Source organism: Plectrocnemia conspersa, unplaced genomic scaffold (genome assembly GCF_051122295.1).
Source record: "Plectrocnemia conspersa isolate PC_06_02 unplaced genomic scaffold, ASM5112229v1 ptg000003l, whole genome shotgun sequence".
NCBI classification, from domain to species: domain Eukaryota; kingdom Metazoa; phylum Arthropoda; class Insecta; order Trichoptera; family Polycentropodidae; genus Plectrocnemia; species Plectrocnemia conspersa.
In genome coordinates, this window is record NW_028277167.1 from 17,017,621 (window position 1) to 17,038,281 (window position 20,661).

At 33.6% G+C, this 20,661-nt stretch overlaps 4 protein-coding genes across 4 annotated transcripts; 1 reads left to right on the forward strand and 3 right to left on the reverse strand.

Moving 5' to 3' along the window:
- Window positions 1-64: 64 nt before the first annotated feature.
- Window positions 65-4,499, reverse strand: Kap3 (kinesin associated protein 3). The gene is made up of 14 exons (XM_088182175.1): window positions 4,353-4,499; window positions 4,167-4,284; window positions 3,942-4,101; window positions 3,189-3,398; window positions 2,878-3,116; window positions 2,249-2,813; window positions 2,080-2,180; window positions 1,798-2,016; window positions 1,530-1,701; window positions 1,232-1,459; window positions 785-903; window positions 584-728; window positions 451-523; window positions 65-385 (listed from the first exon to the last, which is right to left on the reverse strand). The coding sequence occupies exons 1-14, from the start codon at window positions 4,481-4,483 to the stop codon at window positions 262-264; spliced, it is 2,604 nt and encodes an 867-aa protein (XP_088038301.1). The 5' UTR covers window positions 4,484-4,499; the 3' UTR covers window positions 65-261.
- A 1,730-nt stretch (window positions 4,500-6,229) lies between these two features.
- On the reverse strand, window positions 6,230-12,543 carry LOC148236801 (forkhead box protein J2-like). Its single transcript, XM_088182840.1, has 4 exons — window positions 12,014-12,543; window positions 10,307-10,478; window positions 6,477-6,555; window positions 6,230-6,409 (listed from the first exon to the last, which is right to left on the reverse strand). The coding sequence occupies exons 1-4, from the start codon at window positions 12,541-12,543 to the stop codon at window positions 6,333-6,335; spliced, it is 858 nt and encodes a 285-aa protein (XP_088038966.1). The 3' UTR covers window positions 6,230-6,332.
- Window positions 12,544-14,928: 2,385 nt separating this feature from the next.
- Ts (Thymidylate synthase) lies at window positions 14,929-16,886 on the forward strand. The gene is made up of 5 exons (XM_088183378.1): window positions 14,929-15,116; window positions 15,194-15,451; window positions 15,786-15,906; window positions 15,972-16,197; window positions 16,259-16,886. Exons 1-5 carry the CDS (start codon window positions 14,999-15,001, stop codon window positions 16,472-16,474), a joined length of 939 nt encoding a protein of 312 aa, XP_088039504.1. The 5' UTR covers window positions 14,929-14,998; the 3' UTR covers window positions 16,475-16,886.
- Window positions 16,664-19,437, reverse strand: LOC148236803 (protein ILRUN). Its single transcript, XM_088183379.1, has 5 exons — window positions 19,146-19,437; window positions 17,912-18,097; window positions 17,614-17,843; window positions 17,508-17,554; window positions 16,664-17,393 (listed from the first exon to the last, which is right to left on the reverse strand). Exons 1-5 carry the CDS (start codon window positions 19,331-19,333, stop codon window positions 17,358-17,360), a joined length of 687 nt encoding a protein of 228 aa, XP_088039505.1. The 5' UTR covers window positions 19,334-19,437; the 3' UTR covers window positions 16,664-17,357.
- Between the last annotated feature and the right edge of the window lie 1,224 nt (window positions 19,438-20,661).

The window sequence follows — 20,661 nt, forward strand, 5'->3', positions numbered from 1 at the left end:
TATTACTGCATTTTGACTAGAACTGGTTGTAAAAATATAAACTTTGTTAATATCACATTAAATATTTTTGTGCTGTTAATTCGTATTTACATTTTTGGAACGTATCATTAAAAGCTTCATTAGTAATAAATTAAATGAAACAAATTACTAATAGGTGTTATTAGTGACCCACGCGCGTTAAATTTAATAGGTAGCGTTAATATCGATCAATTTAGCTCGCAATTAAATTCTTAAGATTCTCTTATTGTCCATTATATAATATTAATCTTGCAAGGGGAACTCCGTAGCTGATAACGAATCGCAATCTACAGAATTACACGACTTCATTATGAATCCAGAATTTTCCATTAGAGCAAAGTCAACATCTTCAGTATCTTTTCCAAACCTGAAATTTTTTTTATAATATACATAATGATAGCGTTGATGAATCATTTTAGTGTAATACTTTACTTATTGCTCGGATCGCCATCGTTACTGCCTTGAAAATCCGATTCATCCGTTGCACTTAATGACATTTGCGATCCTGGTAAAAATATACAATTATTGTATAAACATTGGTAATAAATACTTGAAAAAAACATACCCGAATTGAATATATTATTGGAAAGATATTCCGTCGAAAGATATGGCGGTAAATCTGGATCGGAGAGATCGCCAGCCTCTCCGTCGCCGACTAATTCTTCGACGACGCTCAACCATTGAGCGTTATGACATCGGAAACGTTCAACCTATATATACGTAGATTAATAATCTTGAAATAATTTGTATTTTAAAATTATATTACCTTGATTCGGACAGCCCATTCCGAATTTGTCTGCGTGATCACATCGAGACAAGATTCGCACAATTTTCTTATTTCTAAATTCTTATCTTGGATAAGATCGATCAGATATGCTGGAGCCTCTGCAATATAAAATATGTTATATAGAATATTAACAAGCAAGGTTTAAATTGTTTGTCAGTTACGATTCGGCTGTAACAGAATCATGCTAACATACAAATAAACGAGTATGAAAACTTTTTTTACTTCAAAGCAAATATGATTCGCTCTGAACTTCTATCTAGTATATAGAATTACTAATGAGTCTGTTCTGAAACTCTTTTAATGCACATCAGGACTAAATTAAGAGCTCAACGGTTAAAAGATTTCAGCGGATATTGCTAGAACAGAAGTGTATAGATGTGGATTTAACAAGCATGTAGGAGATTAAGACAATACCGTAAAGCTTACCAGTATTATTGATCAAATAAGATGCAGAAGAAGGATGACGAAGTAGTTGTCGGAAAGCAAATACTATTTGTAGAACCAAGTCGTCGTCTTCTTGTCTTGCACGTAAAAGTTCAACCAGAAGAGCTGGAATTCCACTAGCACACATAGCGGCGGCCGCTGCCTCTTCGCTGGCAATAGAACCGGTAACGACTGCAGCTCCTAAAACTACTTCTTCACTAGCTGCACTCTCTATAATTAACAATGTTCATTCAAAGTAACAAGCTGTATTAAAATATATGAGTATTAATAATACACTTACCTGAATTAAGAATGTTTGTTAAGAAGTTAATAAAGTTGTATTGTTTGACTAAGGCTAGAATGTCGAGATCGGGTTGTAAGATATTTCCTAGAATGCCTAAACATTCGACTACGAAAGCTTCGTCTACCCAAGTGGTAGAAGTGATCGCGTTTGCGATATCTCCGACGAATTCCTGATAAATTAAATTAAATATTTTAAAGTTAAAGCTTAATCGAGAAACATATAATTTCGTTTTCTATAATCTGATGAGCTCAAACGAAACACTCACAATAAAGAGATGCTTATTCTCTTGATGCTGCGAGAGATTACGAATAAGCTTAATAAGTAATAGATCAGTTGCACGAAAGGCGCGAGACGCTAAAGCTGCGAGACGACCAGATCCGGCCATTAAAGCGGCACACCTTGGTTGAAGAGAAAGATTAACGGCAAGCGCTGCCAATTCCGTACGTTGAGTTCCTTCCTTGCTCAACAATACCATATCGGTAACCTAAAAAATAGTTGACATAAATATTTTTCAAACCAATTTACATCACTAATGGAAAGTATTTACTAAAGTTGCGCAATCCGTATGCGCAAACATTGCCTTGACTCTATCGTCCATACTCAAATGATACAAAGCCTTCGTCACAATAGACGTATGCTTATCGTCACCTAGAAAAAATTTAAATCAATCATACTCTCAGATAACAATTTCTTGTAATAAATACGTTCATATTTACTTATATAAGATATCAATTTGGGTAAAAGTCCAATCTTAACCATTCGGTTTCTCAACTTTGTGTCAAAAGTCAAATTGAACAATAGACGAAGAGTAACGTTCAAAAAGTCAGGACTGGCAGCGACCGAATCCAACATTTCCGGTAACTTTTCAATAAAACCGAGATTCACCATTGCATCTTTGTTATCCTTATAAACGGACAATTTTAAAAGAAACGAGATAATCAAAATGGACAAATCGACGTTGGAATGTCTTTGCAACGCTCCAATCAATAACCCGACTATGTTCTTCTTGTGCATTTTTTCCTCGACTTTAATATTATCTGCGATGTTCAATAGTAGATAGAAAGCCACGCGAAGCAGCTGCTCTTGGCGCTTAGTCAAAGCTTTCAACTTCTTTTTCAGTTGTTCTTCGTCATTCTTAACTGAATCGGCAACATTACATAATTCTTCATGGTAACTTTTATTCAAAGATAGATTGCGACCCGCATTCACATCTGCTACTGCCCAAGTTCCTGATTTTGGACGCCTCTTAGGTTCGGGGATTTTGCTTTTAGGTAACTCGGTCTAAAAATATTATAAGTGTATGTAATGTAAAATATATTTTATATGTACGTACGTTGATACTCACTTTAACAATCGGACTAGGCTTAACTTTTCCATCCATCGTCTCTTTCCATTGATCGAACCTCTTCAATTCAAAGTCGATCACGTCCATACATAACGATCCAATTTTATATTGCAATATAATAGGATGGAACTCATTGTAAGTAGAAAAGGAAAAAAATGTGAATACGATGTTCGTACTCAGTTCGATGCTCCTTTTCCATTCTTCGCGTAAAACTCTCGACAGTGCGCTTAATAGTGCTTCTGTTATATTGAAATTTTAATTAGAAATAGTCAATATTAATATATGTATATACATATAAGTAAAAGGAATACCATTTTTGGATAGCTCTATCAAATTATCAGGATTTCTGGCTAGTTGTAAAATTAGAGCCGAACCCTTGATTTTATCTGGAATATCTTCATACAAAAGCTCAATATATTGATCGACTGAGTTTATGGTAGCCGGCGTCGGATCAGTTGGTCCCATATTTAAAGATTTTTCAGTTTTCTTTAATACGGCACTTTTAATACCTATTTGTGAACCTATTAAAATCACATTTTTTAGATTTTTAAATAAGATACAGTTTTAGAATACAGGAGGGATTCAGTAAGTAAGTTATAAATCGAGGTAATGATTAAATGAAAATCCTTTCACATTTAGATAAATTACTTTTCTAAAACAACGAGCAAGGTCGGGGCTATATGGAGGGATACTCAAGGACTCTTACGCTAGAAATTTTGCCAGCATTATTTCCGATATTTTCATTAAAGTTCAACATGAAATATACAAAAAAGTCATGTTCAATTATGAACATGACTTTTTTGTATATTTCATCTAGGCCAGAAAAATTTCACAACAGAGCATTGCTTAGTAATAGTATGCTCGTTTAGAGGCGCCATCATCTTGCAACAGCTGCTATGACGTGTTGCGCTTGCATAGCTTCACAAATTCAGTTTTCTTACTTACTATCTCTCATATTAAAAGGAGAATTGAATTGAATATAGCATAACCCAATTAAAAATAATTTATGTTAAACAAGTAGCTGTAAAACTATGTTTTAATAATCAAGCTTTCTATTTACTCACTATTGTTTTCCTCTCGATTTTTTAAAAATGTTATTAAATGCTCGACCTCTAAAAGTCTCGATGGATGAATTAAATCACATTTTTCAACGACTTCTTTAGCCAAAGCCGAACAATCGGTTTTTGAATTAAGACCTGTGAGCTTGATTACTTTTTGCAACTCCTATAAATAAATAATTTTGTAAAATTATACAATATTCAATATGTACGCCTAGAGTGGTGTGAAACCTTTTTATCGTGGTGGAGCGGATCTCCCGACGGTCGCAACAACTGAGCGTGCAGTTCGTAATTAACTAGAAGCGCCGGTTGCGAAGGATGCACTTCGAGAGAACCGGATTTAACTTTTCTAAAGAGACACAACAAAATCAATAAACGCCCTTGTGCTACATAAGCGTTCGAAAGTAAAACGATCACCTCTTCAGGTACTTGGCATCTTCCGACTGCATATCATTGAGAAACAGGTGTGAAAAAATGCGAACGGAGTAGTGCACGAGCGAAACTGCGAGTAATATAAAAATTAACGCAGCCAAGAAGACAGCTGTCATCGACCAGCAGCTGAACAATGTTACCAATCGCTAGGCCCAAAGCGATCTTTTGTTGAGCATACAAAAAACTTCAATTTATTTTCAAATTATTATAAAAATACTTCTCTGCACCACTAAAAACTACATCTTTTATTTTCAAATTAAATTTCTTAATATTTTTTCATTGATTGATTTAGGAATACATATAATTTAGCTTTGGATCAACCTTAAAGAATAAATTGGCATTCTTATTCTTCCCGTGCAACCTTCACTCGCGAGAAAGCTGTATTAACGAGGCTTCAAAGGACCAGTGAAACACTCGAATTACTATTTAAAATTTTTATTCCGTTTCTCTACATATTTTACAATAGTGTGTGTTTTTTATTTATACAGCATAATGACTACTGAAATGAGTGAACGTGAGTCATTTTGTAACATATTTTGTAAAAAATAAGTTAGAATTATAAAACTGAAAGTGAAATTTATAAACAAAAACAACTTGCTGATTGTATTGTAATAGATAAAAGTAGAGCAAAATGTGATGTATGATAATTAAGAATAAATTTTTATTAATAACACAATTTTGTATTTCTTATTGTAATCTTAAAAAATCTATACTGCAACCCAATTGCGACTCGTAAAAATTTTTTGTGGTGGGGCTGCAACAATAAAAGGTAAAATATTGGTAAAAATATCCTAAATAAAACTGCAGGGGCATATATTTTTTTTATTATGCACAAAACTTGGCAGTATTATGGTAACATTGACGTGTGGCGTCACATTATTTTGGTGGACTACGCCGGATAGGCAACGGTAGCGGAGCCTTGTCCACCGTTCACATTCATATTCTAACACTTTTATACTTTCAATAAAATACTACCGCCGCGGCTCAATCTGTGTCAATTGCCATCTGTCACCAATCTGCCAAAAAACTAAAGTTATTCGTTATTATAAAAATAACGTTTTAGATATTGAATTTATTTTATTTAGCTTTATTACACAAATTAAAGTTATTGGAATTTATAATAGTTTTAATTTGTAAACCCCGCAAAACTATACTTTATTACGTTTTTCTCGCAATATTTAAAAAATATGTAGATTATATACTATAATAAAATGTATATAGTATTTGGTGTATGTATTACGGCTTTCATAAATTATGTACAGGGGTATCAGCGGAATTATGAATCATTTAAACTTTAAAGTTACAGTTACAGGCAGTATACGTTGTTCATGTTTTTGTCGAGGTTCGATATGATTCTTAGCTGTGTGACATGGGAGGGGTTGCGTATCGCGTCTTTTATCTTTCTCATCTCTTTTGCTTTATATACATACATATTTCATTAAGTCTCAAATATCAATATTATAATGAAAATGGTTTTTCATTGCTCTCAATTCTTCAAATAATTCATTGCCAGCTAACCAGTATTTTTAATAATTGTTGTTTATTATTATCATACAAATTATATTCTACTACTGTTCTGGTAGTTACAGATTATAGACGGTAATCTGTATTGTGTTATATCAACCACAATGAATAAAATGACTTAATAATAAAACAAAAACAAATATTAATAAATTATTTTATTATTTATTGCATTCACAATATAAACGATGTTAATATAATAAAACATAATCTACGTGTATTTTACTCACGCCTAACATTACCGTAAACTAAAACGTTCCATAAAAATCATTCTCATGAGCCTACATGTCGATTTTTAACTAATAATATTATCATTCGTGAAAAATTATCTACATTACGCACTTCGATTAAAATTATATATAGATCGAATCAAACTCTACGAGTGAAAGTTTTGTAATCCAGTCTACCAATATCTTATCATGTAGATTATTAATAATTAATTTCTCAATATGTGAAAGTCATAGAATCGAGTAGTCCGCATTCGGCAGCCACTTGTTCTACAGATACTGGATTCATAAATTCTGTGAAAAAAAATACGTAAAATAAAATTGTACTCTATTAAAAATATTTAATAAATTACATTCATACCTGAAGGGTGTTGCTGAAGAATACTGGCTGCAGCGGCTGCCACTTCTTGTTCGAGTGTAGGTTCACTCTTCACCCTTTTCTAAATGATGTATAATAAAAAATATTAGCAAGCGTTATGATAATGCGCGCACACAATATAATATGACTAATCGATTGATCATTAGAGCGTGTCTTTACAAATTAATATTCACGATAAGATATCAATATACATGCATGAAATATACATCAAGCGTTTGATTACAAATACAACGTTTTGCCATGAAAATGTTATATGAATTTAAATGCAAATCATATATTTTACAAAGTAAATATAAATATATATAAACTTATTCATAAATAAAAAGTTGCACAAGAAATAAAGTTTTATAGCTACAACAAAAATGACTACTTAATTATTTGTTGTTTTTATCCATTGAAATACGATACGTAGCATAACTAAGGTACGACAGTATTTTACATAAAACTATCTGAAAAACTACAATAAAACTGTAGAAAATACTATTAATACTCAGTTGTAACCTATCCTTCATCTGTATTCACAAAAAACTTCAACGGTTTCCTGTTGTGTAAAGTTAAGCGTGGATTTCAAACATGTCATCATTTTCCATTTTTATTATTTATTTCACGGCGAAGTTTTACAATCATATATTTTTTTAATATACTAATTACTAAAATATGTCAAAATTAATGATGTCCATTTTTCCCTACAAAGTCTGGTTCATATCTCTAAAATATCCGACACATACCAATAAAACTGGACAAGAAACTGTACGTAGATAGATTAAAGAAAATATTGCCTGTAAAAAATAAATGAAATAAAAGCGGTTTGCCGACCTTCTTGTAAAGTTGATAGTTAAATAGTTAATAAATTTACTTTCTGTCATTATTAATATTTTAAATTACACGCTGGTTGCAAATGGCACGTACAGTTATTTTTAATTTTTTTTAATGTTTTTTAGATGGAGGGAGCAAAAATAGACCAGTCAATGGTCGTTTATTTAATATTTTGATTTTATCAAGATTCGTGGTATTTCAATAAATGACATGCAATTTTCTGGCCAAATTTAAGAAAGAGCACATTCCACCACCTGCCCCCTTCCCCTTCCCCCCCGCCGACCGCGAGGACGTCCGCCCTCCGTAGGACGGACGTTCGCCACCTCTAAAGAAATTTATCCCGTAAAAACAGGTACACCTAGTTTAGCTCGCGCGACGAAACAACCGACGCGCGACGCTCGCCACAAAAACTATAATATCAATTTCAATCGAATAAAAACACCCATTTTTCATTTTCATTTCTTCCTTATTTTCATTTCATTTCATAAAATTCATACACTAATCATATCATAACCTAAAGTATGTTTCAGGAACAACCGGACGTGCTGACGATCCACTAATTAACCCTTGTCGCCCTTTTTTCAGCCAGAGTCTTATACTCCACACAAAAACACGCGTCACTAGTTGACTAATCACGACGACCCATCAGATCATGACGGTTGCACCTCGCCACACAGAACGACGACAGGGGGGGGCTCGCGCTGAAAAGAACGCGCCCTCCCCGACACAAAAAAAATTTGCAAAGTCTGCCCTCAGCAGCAAAAATACCATACACAAGGACGCGACACTTCGCGTCGTCTCAAACACACATCTCTACCAAGAGAGACAAAGCCAGCGGAGCACGACCACCCCGCTGCCTTTTCCCACACCCATAACTTTCCTTCCTCCGTCTCCAACAAAAAATAGTGATGCCGGGAGACCATCAGTAGCTCCGGTCCGGGACACCGGTCGCAGCCGTCCATCGGGACGACTCCGGCCGAGACGTGGAAGCGGACCATCGGCTTGTTCGATGGAAAGCGGTTGTGCTCAGTGCTAGGGTTGCTAAAGAGCCGATAGGTAAGGGCTTATACACAACCTGAGGATGCGGGTGGGAGCACCCGGGAACCCGTCGTTCCCCTTCCCCCAAATGATGTCCCTGTTTAGAATCCACGTCAATAGCAATAAAATCGTGCCGTAGCAGTAGAAAAACTCAGTTATATAGCGTTCATATTAGAACTTTTATAACAATATTATGACGTACAATAAGTAAGAATTAAATGAAGCATATCTAAACCGAATTTTGACCAAGAGTGCAAAAAACAATTATCCCTTCTTAGAAGTCAAAAATCCATGTCAATAGCAATAAAATCGTGCCGTCGCCGTTGCAGTGGGAATGCTCGTTACCGAGCGTTCCCACTGCTACGACGCCGACACGATTTTATTGCTTTTGACTGAGAAGTGATAATTATTTTTGCGCCCTCCTATTGACCAAAATTCGATTTGAATATGTTTTGACCAATAACTCATATCGAAATCCGTAGTAATATCGGTAAGGATAACTAGCATATTTTTAAAACATAGTATAATATCCAAGTGCAGATTAACAATAGAGCAATATGTGAGATGCGACGTCTGTCTATTCTTTATCTTCCGCTTATTTTCCTTTGAGAGATGAGTTGGCTTAGTCCGTATTTTGGACTTTACCTAATGAAAGTCCTAAAACTGTAACTAAATAAACTAAACTATAAAACTATACTAGTTTTGAATTTCATATATATTTGAGAGATATAGATATGTTTTCCCCTGAGAGATGAGTTGGCTTAGTCCAAATCTAACAGAATGAAAGTTCCAAAACTATTATTAGTATTAGAACTTTCATTAGATTGTTAGGTTTGGGTTAGAACAGCAAATGGATGTTTCGCGACTGTCAAATTAAGTTTCATAGACATTATAGAACACCATTTAATATCACTAGCACCTATCAGTTAAATTATATTTTCGCTAGTAAAAATATATATATCTACTGGTGAAAATGTATTTGGACTTCACTAGTGATATGTAATGAAAATGGAAAAAGGTATGTAAACTATTTATTTTAGTTTTTCTTTAAGGTATACAGAATCCATGACGTCACTCTAAATTATTTTTAATATTTCTATTTCATTAAGATTCATAGTATTTAATTAAATGGCATGCATTTTTCTGGACATATTCAAGGGGGGCAAATGCTACCCCTCGCCCCCCACAAATGACGTCCCTGTCCCGCGGCAATCTGTCCTGCTCTATCCCCTTCGGACAAGAAATTCTATGATGCCCTTTTTATTTTTAGTGTCCTCCTTTGATATTTTCAAAATCTGGCCACCTTATCTGAACCTACTGGACCACTTCCCTGTGTGCGCCCCTGATTATACACCTTGGTTGGAAACCCCTAAATTTTAAGGCCCTAAGCTTCCGCCTATAATAGGTAAATCCGGCCCTGGTTATACCGGTAGAGTCCAGTCAGTTTTACGCCGTTTAGGTGAGGCAATTCAAAGAAAACGAGCAGAGTTAAAAGCTAATAACTGTGATTTTACACCACGATAACACATTTTTTCGAATTTTCTGTTCTCTGTGAAAGAAAAATGCTACTGAGTGATCTGAAGAATATAGAAAATATGCAGCAATAAGGGTATTTTATCTAATAGGGATAAATTTGAAGGTAAAATATCAATATTGAACAATATTAATTTTTATTAAGAATGAAGATTGTCGTTATGCTTTTTATGTATAATATAAACATACATGTATAATATAAAAGTAGATATTTTTATTTTTTATGATGCAAAACAGACACGACACCTTTTGTAATAAGTGGCAAGTTTATTTCTGTATATTTTCTCCTTTTCTTATAATACATTTAATTTTGTAGTATTAAGTTGCATGTAATATTGTGAAATTTGAATATTTTCGGAAACAAAACAATTCTTAATAAGCCGTGTAGCGAGATTATTTTCAAGGAAAGAAGAATTTTTAATTACGTGTAGATTGAGAGCATAGTCGAAGGCGTTGCAAGGCGTCGCTACGCCCCATAGGTGTCCTGCGCCCCTCGGTGCCTTTGGCCCCTTGCGAAAATGGGGGTTGATGGACAGGTTGTGCCGCACCGAATTCTTCCACCTGTCGTCGTGGGGCTTGAAAAACGGAAATCGTTCCCTGCAACACAACATGATCCGGCGCGTGCCGAGTACATAAATTGCGCAATAATGCCGATCGATTATTATTACAATAATAGATTGATGCGGGCGAACAAAATCGGTACAACATAATATAGTAGATATATATGGAATTATATCGCGGTTTAGAGGGTCGTTGCAGCGAGGGTTGATCCGCGAGGCTGGCACCGACGTCTCCATTTATTGACCACATTCTTTTCCCTTCGTGTTGAGCACGAATTCAATTTTATGTCTACAATTTTTAGGCGAATTATAGCAACAATATATTCTTTTTAAAATTTAATATTATTTATATCTAATAATATTATTAATACAGAAAGAAAATATCAATCTGATTTCGATGGCCATTAATAGGGATTACTATATATTTATTTTTCATTTGAACTACATTATATAAAACAATCATTTAAGTTGTGATAAATTGTACAGTAATAATTATTACGATTACAAATGAGCTTATTACTTTTTTTTCGATTTGTAAACATATTAGTTTAAATTGGAAAGTACATATGTATTCAAGATTGAGCGATCAATATAATCTCGCAAATAATGATTCTATAGTTTTAAATATCATATAATGTATAAGAAAATAGTGTTCATAAATGTTATTAACTAAATAATAAAGTACTTAGGTAGTATAAGTAAAAAATAGATGAACAATTGGATAAAAATAACATTTAATTAAAAAATAATATTGTACTGAAAACCTCTTCTATATTTAAGACGATGAATACCACAGAGTTGTTGTATGTATTTAGAAACATAATCAAATATGAATATAAAAGGTATGTTAATCATTGTTATAAGAGTAAAAAAATCTTTTCGACACATCCCAATAATGTTCATAAATTAACTAAATACCATTTACTATTTCATATATTTTTTTCAATATAAAATTTTTGTCCCTTGTTTTAACAATTATTTGATTTTCGTTCCTACGCATATGGCCACAAAAGTAAGCAATGTCACTAATCAATGTATTTATTTTACCATTGTAAAGTTAGTTATTGATTACGTTTTATTTAAAACTATTTATGGCATATATATATATATATATATATATATATATATATATATATATATATATATATATATATATATATATATATAATATGTATATAAATTAAAACTAATTTTTCGTTACCTTGGATTAAATATGAATATTTTTTATTTATATGTGAATATACTTTGTTGTTATTGCGAAGACTAATATGCTACATATTCTTAACCAATTTTAACAAATTAAAAACTATATATTTTTCTATAATTAATAGTAAATGTACCGTAGCTCACTTTTAAATATTGCTTTAGCAGTTTCAGAGACATCGATTTTAATGGCAATAGGCCACACCCTACAGGGTCCAAAAATTCTGGTTGAGATGGGGAAAACAGTAGTTATGAAAGATCTAATGAATACTATTTTTTTTAAATAAATTACAGGTATCGAGGTAGAGGTAAATATTTCAGTTGCTAAGTTATAATCGCGAAAATTAAATAAATAAACATATTTCTCACGATATCCATCTGTATATCCCGGAAACGGTGAGCTCTCCTTTATCCCTCAACGCCAACTCGATCAGCTTGGTGTAAGTGAAAGGCGGCTTGTTTTCAGATTGAACGTTGACTCTTGAATCTTCGACTTTTCCATGATCACCCTTGGGAGTGTCTGTGACTTTTTGACTACGTTGCGGGGTTTGGTTCAATATATCGTCCACCTTGAAGTTCATCAACCAAGAGAGATTGGTGCAATCGTCCGAGTCGGTGAACGATTGATCTTCCTGATTGGTGGTGATGTTCTCCTCTGAAACGATGAACTCTTCTTGCACCGGTTGCTCTACGCAAATTTCAGCCAGCAGCTCTCCTTCTTCGCTCCAATTGTTCCTGGCCTCGCTCACGTCTGGGCTATATTCCTGAAATTCAGGCTGCCAACCCTCCACAATAACAGTGTCGTAGCATTCTCCGTCAACCTCCACAATTCCGGGAGTTTCGTCATACCAAAAGTCCTTGTCTTTGTCCTCGCGATCAAAAAATTCCGGAATCAACATTTTGGTGCAACGTTTCCTCTTCATACCAATCACCATATGTTTTCTTAACACTTTTGTCTTATTTTTTATTTAATATTATATTGGAAAACAGTTGAATCGAACGATTAAATCGCGACATTTTCGGAGCAGGTACAAAAACAAACTAACCCGTTAACTGGTAGCGCGTAAATGAAAATATCTGCTATGCGCTGGTACCGCGATAGCTTTTGGTCTGAATCAACCCTATGTCGCAGGGTTAACAAAGCGCACTTAAACATGCTTCACTTTATATTTTTATTATTAAACGCAGAATATTTCCTACGTTTTTAAAAACATACATTTAAAGTGTACAATTAATAAACGGATAATGTTATTATTAAGTCTTTCACTTTAAGCAAATAGAAAAAGCAAAAAGATTTTCCACTTTTGGACTATATTTCTTCATTGTAATCATTTTAAAATAATATATTATAAATAAAGAATGCGGTAATTAATTATTTTTAATAAAACTTTACTAACAATTATAAATGAAATTTTACTTTATAATTAGTATAAATATAAAATACTGGCGTAGAAATATATAAGCGTATATATAATACATTTTAATTTTTATATAATTATATTACACTTTTAATTTAATTAAATAAAACAAAAAAAAATATTCCAGCAAATTTTATCACAAGGTAACATTTTTGAAATATCCAAAGAAATTGAGGGATTAGTAGCATTTCTCAATCTCCTTTCCTATTAATTAATACAAAATTATAAATATCTAATAATCAATAAATATAGTAAGAAGCATTTTATTCTGAGATTGCCTTCCCAAATACATTGACTAGTGATCCCTGATCTATCGCATATCACTCTTTTTTGGTACCCAACGCACGCAGTTTTATTTAGCCTAATCTTTCGAATTTCTAAATTCTTGACAATGTTCATTGAACGATTTTCAAAATATTTTTTTAATGAGTTCGTCGCTGATAACGGATGGCCTTTATCTCTTTTCTTTATCTTGCTATACGTTGTCTGCTAAACTTTAAAACCATGAATAAGCTAGTAATGAATTTCAACAGCAGTTTCTTTTTTCGCACAGTAAAAGTAAAACACTGCATGAACCTAGCACATAGCGAAAATAGGAATTTATACGGTACTATTGAACACATGATGCGTAACGTTACTGCAACCGAGGATCCTAACGGAAGCGGCATTGTTAAATAAATAAATTATATTTATATAAATCTTGCATTTTTTACTTTCATATTAACATTCATATTAGAAATTTGGTGATGGAGAAAATGCTAAATAAGTATTTAATAAATTCGCAGCAAAATTATATAAAAATATGGATTTTGATTATATAACAACAATAACTAAACGTTCCGACTCGTTAATTTTAACAATGACCTCAAGGGTAGAATATTAAATTGTTATAATTAAATATATAAAACTTTGCACTTGTTAATTATATCGGCACCACACCCAGAAACAACTGATTTTTTCTGCTTTTGACTCTAACGCCTGCAAAAGTGGTTAACAACATTTTAGTACATTAATACGTTTTAAAATTTAAAACTTTTTTATCGCCGTGCGCGTGTTTATTACTCAAACATCGGTTAAAAATCTCAATTAACCCTTTATCAGTGTCGTCGATAACACTAAATATACGGTTAATTGCGATTTTTAACCAATGTTTAGGAAATAAACACGCGCACGGCGATATGAGATTTAAAGTAATCGACAAATAGTCATGTATCGTAACTGATAGAGTCAAAGCCATGAAGGAACAAGAAATCGGATTTCGCGGCCTATTGAAACAAAATAGTATTAAATGCCCAACAATACACTGTGTAATTCACTTAATGCTGCGTAATTCGTTACCGAGCGTTCCCACTGCAACGGCGCCGACACGAAAACGTTCTGTGGAAAGTTTTTACGACATGTCAATGTCATGTAAGTAGTTATAAAAATTACCAGCATCATACGAGAAGGTAATAGAGTTTAAACTCATAGTAAGTTTCGTTACTTCTTAAGTAAAGTGGATGCTTCAAGATTTGCTTTTGCATTCCGATATTTGCTGGTTGAGTGTTGTAAAATGCCTGGAGCTCTTTCTTGCCATTCGAAAAGAAATACCCATATTTCTTATAGACAATGTCAAGTCTAATACAAGATAACTTGAAAATCAAATGGGGGATCCCATTGCTTTATTTGATCTTGCATGTATTACTGATATTGCTAACCATTTGAACGAGCTAAATTTAAAATTGCATGGCAAGAGATATAATATTTCCATTTATTTCGGTCATTTGAATATATTTAAAAACAAATTAAAGCTAATGATGTGTTTACATTTTTTCATAGTTGCAAAGAATTTGTATTTTATTATTTAAAATGAACTAATTTGAGCATATAACTCAGATGAAATGTAACCAGTGGCAACACTGACTGTCATATTTGGCGCGTTTTACCGGTGGAAGTCATGGGGCCGATTAGGGACGTAGAAAATCCGACGATAGGCGAAGAATTGAACAGCGCGGCGAATAAGGAACATGAAGAGGTTCAATATTTGAAATTGGTGCAGCGCATTATTGACGTCGGTTAGTGTACTTTGAGTACTGCTTTGAAATAAATAATTTTGAATGTAATCGTATATTGTACAATATATTGATCGCAGGGGTGGAGAGGTCCGATAGAACCGGAGTAGGCACCCTGTCGTTGTTCGGTACGCAGAGTCGCTGGAATTTAGAGGATGGAGTATTGCCTTTGTTAACCACAAAAAGGGTGTTCTTGCGCGGAGTGATCGAAGAGTTGCTGTGGATTATCAGTGGAAGCACTAATGCCAACATACTGAAAGAGAAGGGAATTCACATTTGGGACGGCAATAGCTCCAGAGAATTTTTGGATAGTCTGGGATTCACAGATAGAGAGGAAGGTGTGTATTGATTTATGATAGGGACAGATATTATTTTTCTTATCAAACTTTTTGTATCTCATAATAAGTCTAATATGGATTTTACTTTTATTTTTAAAATTCCATCGGATATTTTTGAGTCTATTTTGTAAGCAGAAAAAATAGAGAGAAACACGGTTCAGTTTATTTAACTTAATTTTAGTGGTCGTGGAGCATTTGTTATTGAGATATTATTTATCTTCTGCTATATAGCTAACATTCCAGCTTTTTATAGTTTTACAATTTTTAACTAGTGAAAAACAACAATACTTTCAGACCGTGATAGTAAATAATACTAATTTATTAATTAATTTAGGTGATTTGGGTCCAGTTTACGGTTTTCAATGGCGACACTTTGGTGCCAAATATGTCAATATGGAAACTGATTACACAGGACAAGGCGAAGATCAGCTTCTAAATATCATCAACACCATAAAGTAATTAAAGATGTTACTCATTGCAATACATTCAATTCATTCTTATAATTTTTTCATCATCCAAGACGTCGACCAGAGGATCGGCGCATGGTATTGTGTTCTTGGGACGCTAGCCAGCTATCTGCCATGGCTCTACCGCCTTGTCATTGTTTGGCACAATTCTACGTAGCCAACGGTAAACTTTCTTGCCAGCTCTATCAGAGGAGTGCCGATTTAGGATTAGGAGTTCCGTTCAATATTGCGTCTTACTCGATCCTCACTCATATGATAGCACGCGTAACAGGATTGAAGGTTCGTTACTATCGTCCCAATAAATACAATCTTATCTCTGACTGTAAACATTTTTTTATAGCCCGGTGAATTTGTACATACTCTCGGCGATGCTCATCTATATTTGAATCACATCGACGCTCTGAAAGAACAGTTGACTAGGGAGCCCCGTCCTTTCCCCACGTTGGCTTTCTCTCCGGACGCTCCCACCGAAGACATCACTGCGTTCAAATTTGAACATTTTACCGTATTGGACTATAAGCCGCATCCGAGAATCAATATGGAGATGGCTGTGTAAATATACTTACTATATTAATCTAAAGATAAATATTATCAACGTACCAAAAGTTCCACTGAAACTAACATATTATAATCTCAGTATTTGTGATGTAATATTATTATAATCTATATTTGTATCGATGCGCTATTTGCAATAATGAGGTGAAGGTTTTTACATGTGTATAATTTAATAATAAAAAATGTGAAATACAATTACAAATTTATTTTACAATTGTAACGAACCCCCGTTATACAGTTTAATTTAGAACAATAAAAATATATTATGAAAACCATACGAACGGCAAAATTATTAAAATAAAAATCAATACAATGTAACACTCGGACCGAACGAGCCGGGTTTTAAAATATGTGTACTACTAAAGTGACTGTAAAACTATGTAATTTGGTATAAAATAAATGCTTATAATAAATGAATTAGTTTTTTTAAGTAACATCAATCATCAATTTAAGAAATATATAATAAGAAAACAAAATGAGATAAAAGTAAAGAATAAGTTATTTATCTCAAAGATGCGCAATAAGACGCTCAAAAGTGGTGTTTTGCTTTTTTTAATATACGTTTCGAGTATATTGTATATTTAATAAAACTTATATCTCACGTGTAAAATATTGCGACAATAACTTGCAAAAGTATTATACAAACGATTTAAAATAACTTATCATTTATCACACACAAAATGATAATATAATAATTACAACAATTTAGAATGAAACATTTTAGATTGTACTAATTATTGATTGCATTCCGTCTTTTGATAGTTTCGGTAAACATTTTTATTTTTAATAAACAATAAATATTTTTATACTTCATAAAAAAGGCAATGACTTCATTGTACAATTATTCACAGTCTGACGTGTGTTTTGTTCGACGATTGATTCTATCAACACATGTTGTAGTCGGCTATCGTATCCTGAGGCTGGAAAGAAAAATATAACTCGACTGTTAAGTATGTGAGGCTATTGATCTAGCGATCTCTCGTAATAAATTATATTTATAGTATAATTGTAGAAGACGATTAAAACAAATTTACCTGTTGATTATGTTCAGGCTCGACGATAACCGATATCCACAAAGCATCTGAAAAACAATACATATGATTTTCCTTAGCATACAAGAGCATATTTTTCGCAACTCACCTCCAAATGGTAAACCTTGCGGAGTGCACAGTCTAATTTCTTGACATTGTAAACCAGTTAAGGGTGGTGTCACAAAATTCACGGCTAATTTGCCGATACCGCCCGGATTTAACGATATCACAGGCTTGGGCGCAACGTCGAACACCTTAGAGAGGCCGTTAGTACTGAGTGCGCATCCGTCCGGCCAGGAATTGTCACCATTGTTCATAACACACCACACAAATTCTAAACTGTTGATAAGAAATAAATTAGATTAACTATGCTCTTGTGTAATAAAGCTTAAAATTGTTATGCTCACTTCACTCCTGGTGGAATTTTGACTATTTCGTCAGATTCGAGGAGCCGCATGCGAGGCCCGAAAGTGGGCGAGCCAGATTCGGGCGTCACGCAAAGAGCGGACGACTGCGTCGGCGGCAGCGGTATCATATCGGGCGGCGGCGTGCATCGTAAATCTAAATAACAACCAATTGCTGCTTGCAAATTCCTGAAACAATAATAATTAAATAATTCACCTAGTTATATTGTAAATATAATTATACATAATATTCTGGCATCCATAGTACTTGGACAACATATAAATAAATCAATAGTGTACTCACAGGACTGTATTTTTTACATATTGCAAAGAAAACAAAAGCCATAGAACAACATAATTTATAACAAAAAATCTCAATGCCTCTATATCCACAATCCAAAGTCCTAAAAAACTATTATTAAAAGCTTTAATCAGAAAGGTTTATAGCTCCTATCCAGCATGTTATTTTAATGGATTTATTCAATTACTGATAGTTTAGGAAAATATTAAATATATTAAATATTTCATTTTAATTCCGAGAGCTCCGATAGATTCTCTGAAATGGACATTAAATGTATAGGAGAGCTCCAACACGTGCTTTCAAATTCAATTTTACAATCACCTTTTTTGTGAGTTTATTTAGTAGTATTAAATTTTGTCGACAGATATTACCGATACTGCCCAATTGCTGCTGTTTATTCGAGGGGTCAATATTGAGTTTGAGGTGACTAAAGAATAGTCCGCATGGAACAACTGCAAGCGAAGATATCTTCAAGGAAGTCAAAAAACGCTAACCAGTACAATTTGCAATAGAATCAGTTAAAATGTGTCACAACTGATAGTGGTAAAATAAGCGTGGAACGGGGAAAGGATTAGTTGGACAAATTTAGAACAAAGACTTGTAAAGTAGCTAAATGTTCAAAACCTCAATCTGTCATATATTATGGAAGCAGTTGTGTCGTCGACTTGTTTCAACTCGATCAGCGTTTGCTTCTTTATGTGTTGTATTACTTTATAGAAATCCTTTAAAAATAGTGGAAAGAATAACGTAAAATATAGCATAACTTTGAAATCAGGAACCAGGAACCAGCAGATTGACAACAAAGAATCCTTTGTTATCTCTGAACAAAGATTTGTAATATTTTTATTTGTTTTTACGTATGCAAAGAACGTCGACTCTCGCTCAGCGAGCGAAGTGCGCTAAGCGAGAGTCGCAATAGACAAATAGAAACGTTACCAGTCATTCATGTCGAGGTAAAAGGCGGCCGCTTCGGGACAAAGGGTGCACCCCAAGGCGTCTTTCATCTTGTTGATGAGCTCGCTCTTGTCCGCGACCCCCATCCGACAGAACTCTCGCTCGAGCGCCTCCGGACCGGAGCCCCCCTCGGCGCCCCCTCCGGTCGCGAAACCTTCTTCGGTCTCCATTACCAACTACCACCGTGACATACCACTGTGTCAATATTAAATGTTAATATTATTAAACGGTCTTAAAGAATCGACAACTTCACTGCAGAACTTTAACGCAGACTAGAAGCGATCAGGAGATGACAAATAAATAGTAACCATAGACAAAACGCTATGCGTCATATGGTCGAATGAACGACTTTCGCGTCCATCTCTTTCATCGCACATTTATTTTTATATATTTTCCTAATTAAAATAAAATCGATTGTGCTGTACAAATAGTTTATAATTACAAAAATTCATGTAAATTATTTACTGAGATTGATTTTAGTCACAAATTTTACTGTTACTTGTCATTATTTGTAAATAATAAATATATAAGCATAGCAATATTACACCTTAATAAGTTAAGAAACCTGAATACTTTTTTTAATACCAATACACGTTTTTTTGTTACAAGATCTGGTAAAATTTATTTGAGCTTAATTAAATAGTCGCCAAATAAAATAACCAGGATATTCGTCTCCGTGTTCTCATAAACTGAAATCTCATTAATTACCCCAAAATGGAGTAACGTTCCGATACTCCTTTTTCATCACTGATTATAACAAATCTAAGAATTATTTTCTGAGAAACTTATTTTCAGTACACATATTATTTATAATATAATTAGGTTATAATATATCAAGCTCATTACATTTTAGCCATTTTCAGAAAGCAGAACACAGCAATAATAACAAAAAGAGTTTAAACAATGCACTGATTGCCAGAGGAAGCAAAAAGACACATATAAAACTGCTACTTTTTTAATGGCTCTTACTCTAATCTAAGCTTTAGAGCAATCAATGTACTCAAGCATTGGCTTTTTTTGTAGAGTTAAGTCATGAACCTGGATCTTATTTTTACTGGAATTTTATATTGGTTTGATTTTAAAATTACTATTTAATTCAATACACCACTGTGTGATTATACTCCTAGTGCAGGAAAGTCAGTATATAAGTAGTTTCCCACTACTTTGCCACAATTGAGTCTGATTTGAATTTGAATTACAATTACCGGTTTTTCTGACATTCTACATGATATTTTTCATCACTTCCGAAAGAGATCAGACCTTCTACTAAAAATGTCATGGCTTTTAGTTATATTTGTTCTATGCTTACATCGGTAAAAGCATCTGCGAAATAAAAGTACATTTATTTAAAAAAATACCAATGATAACTAGCGTTGTTCTGTTTTATTTGCGACATGCCTAGCAAAACTTTGGTAATACACAATATGCTTAAACAAACCTGAGCGTGAATTTACCGCTTCTTTATATACCGTTAATGTCCGAGACGTGAGCTTATTTG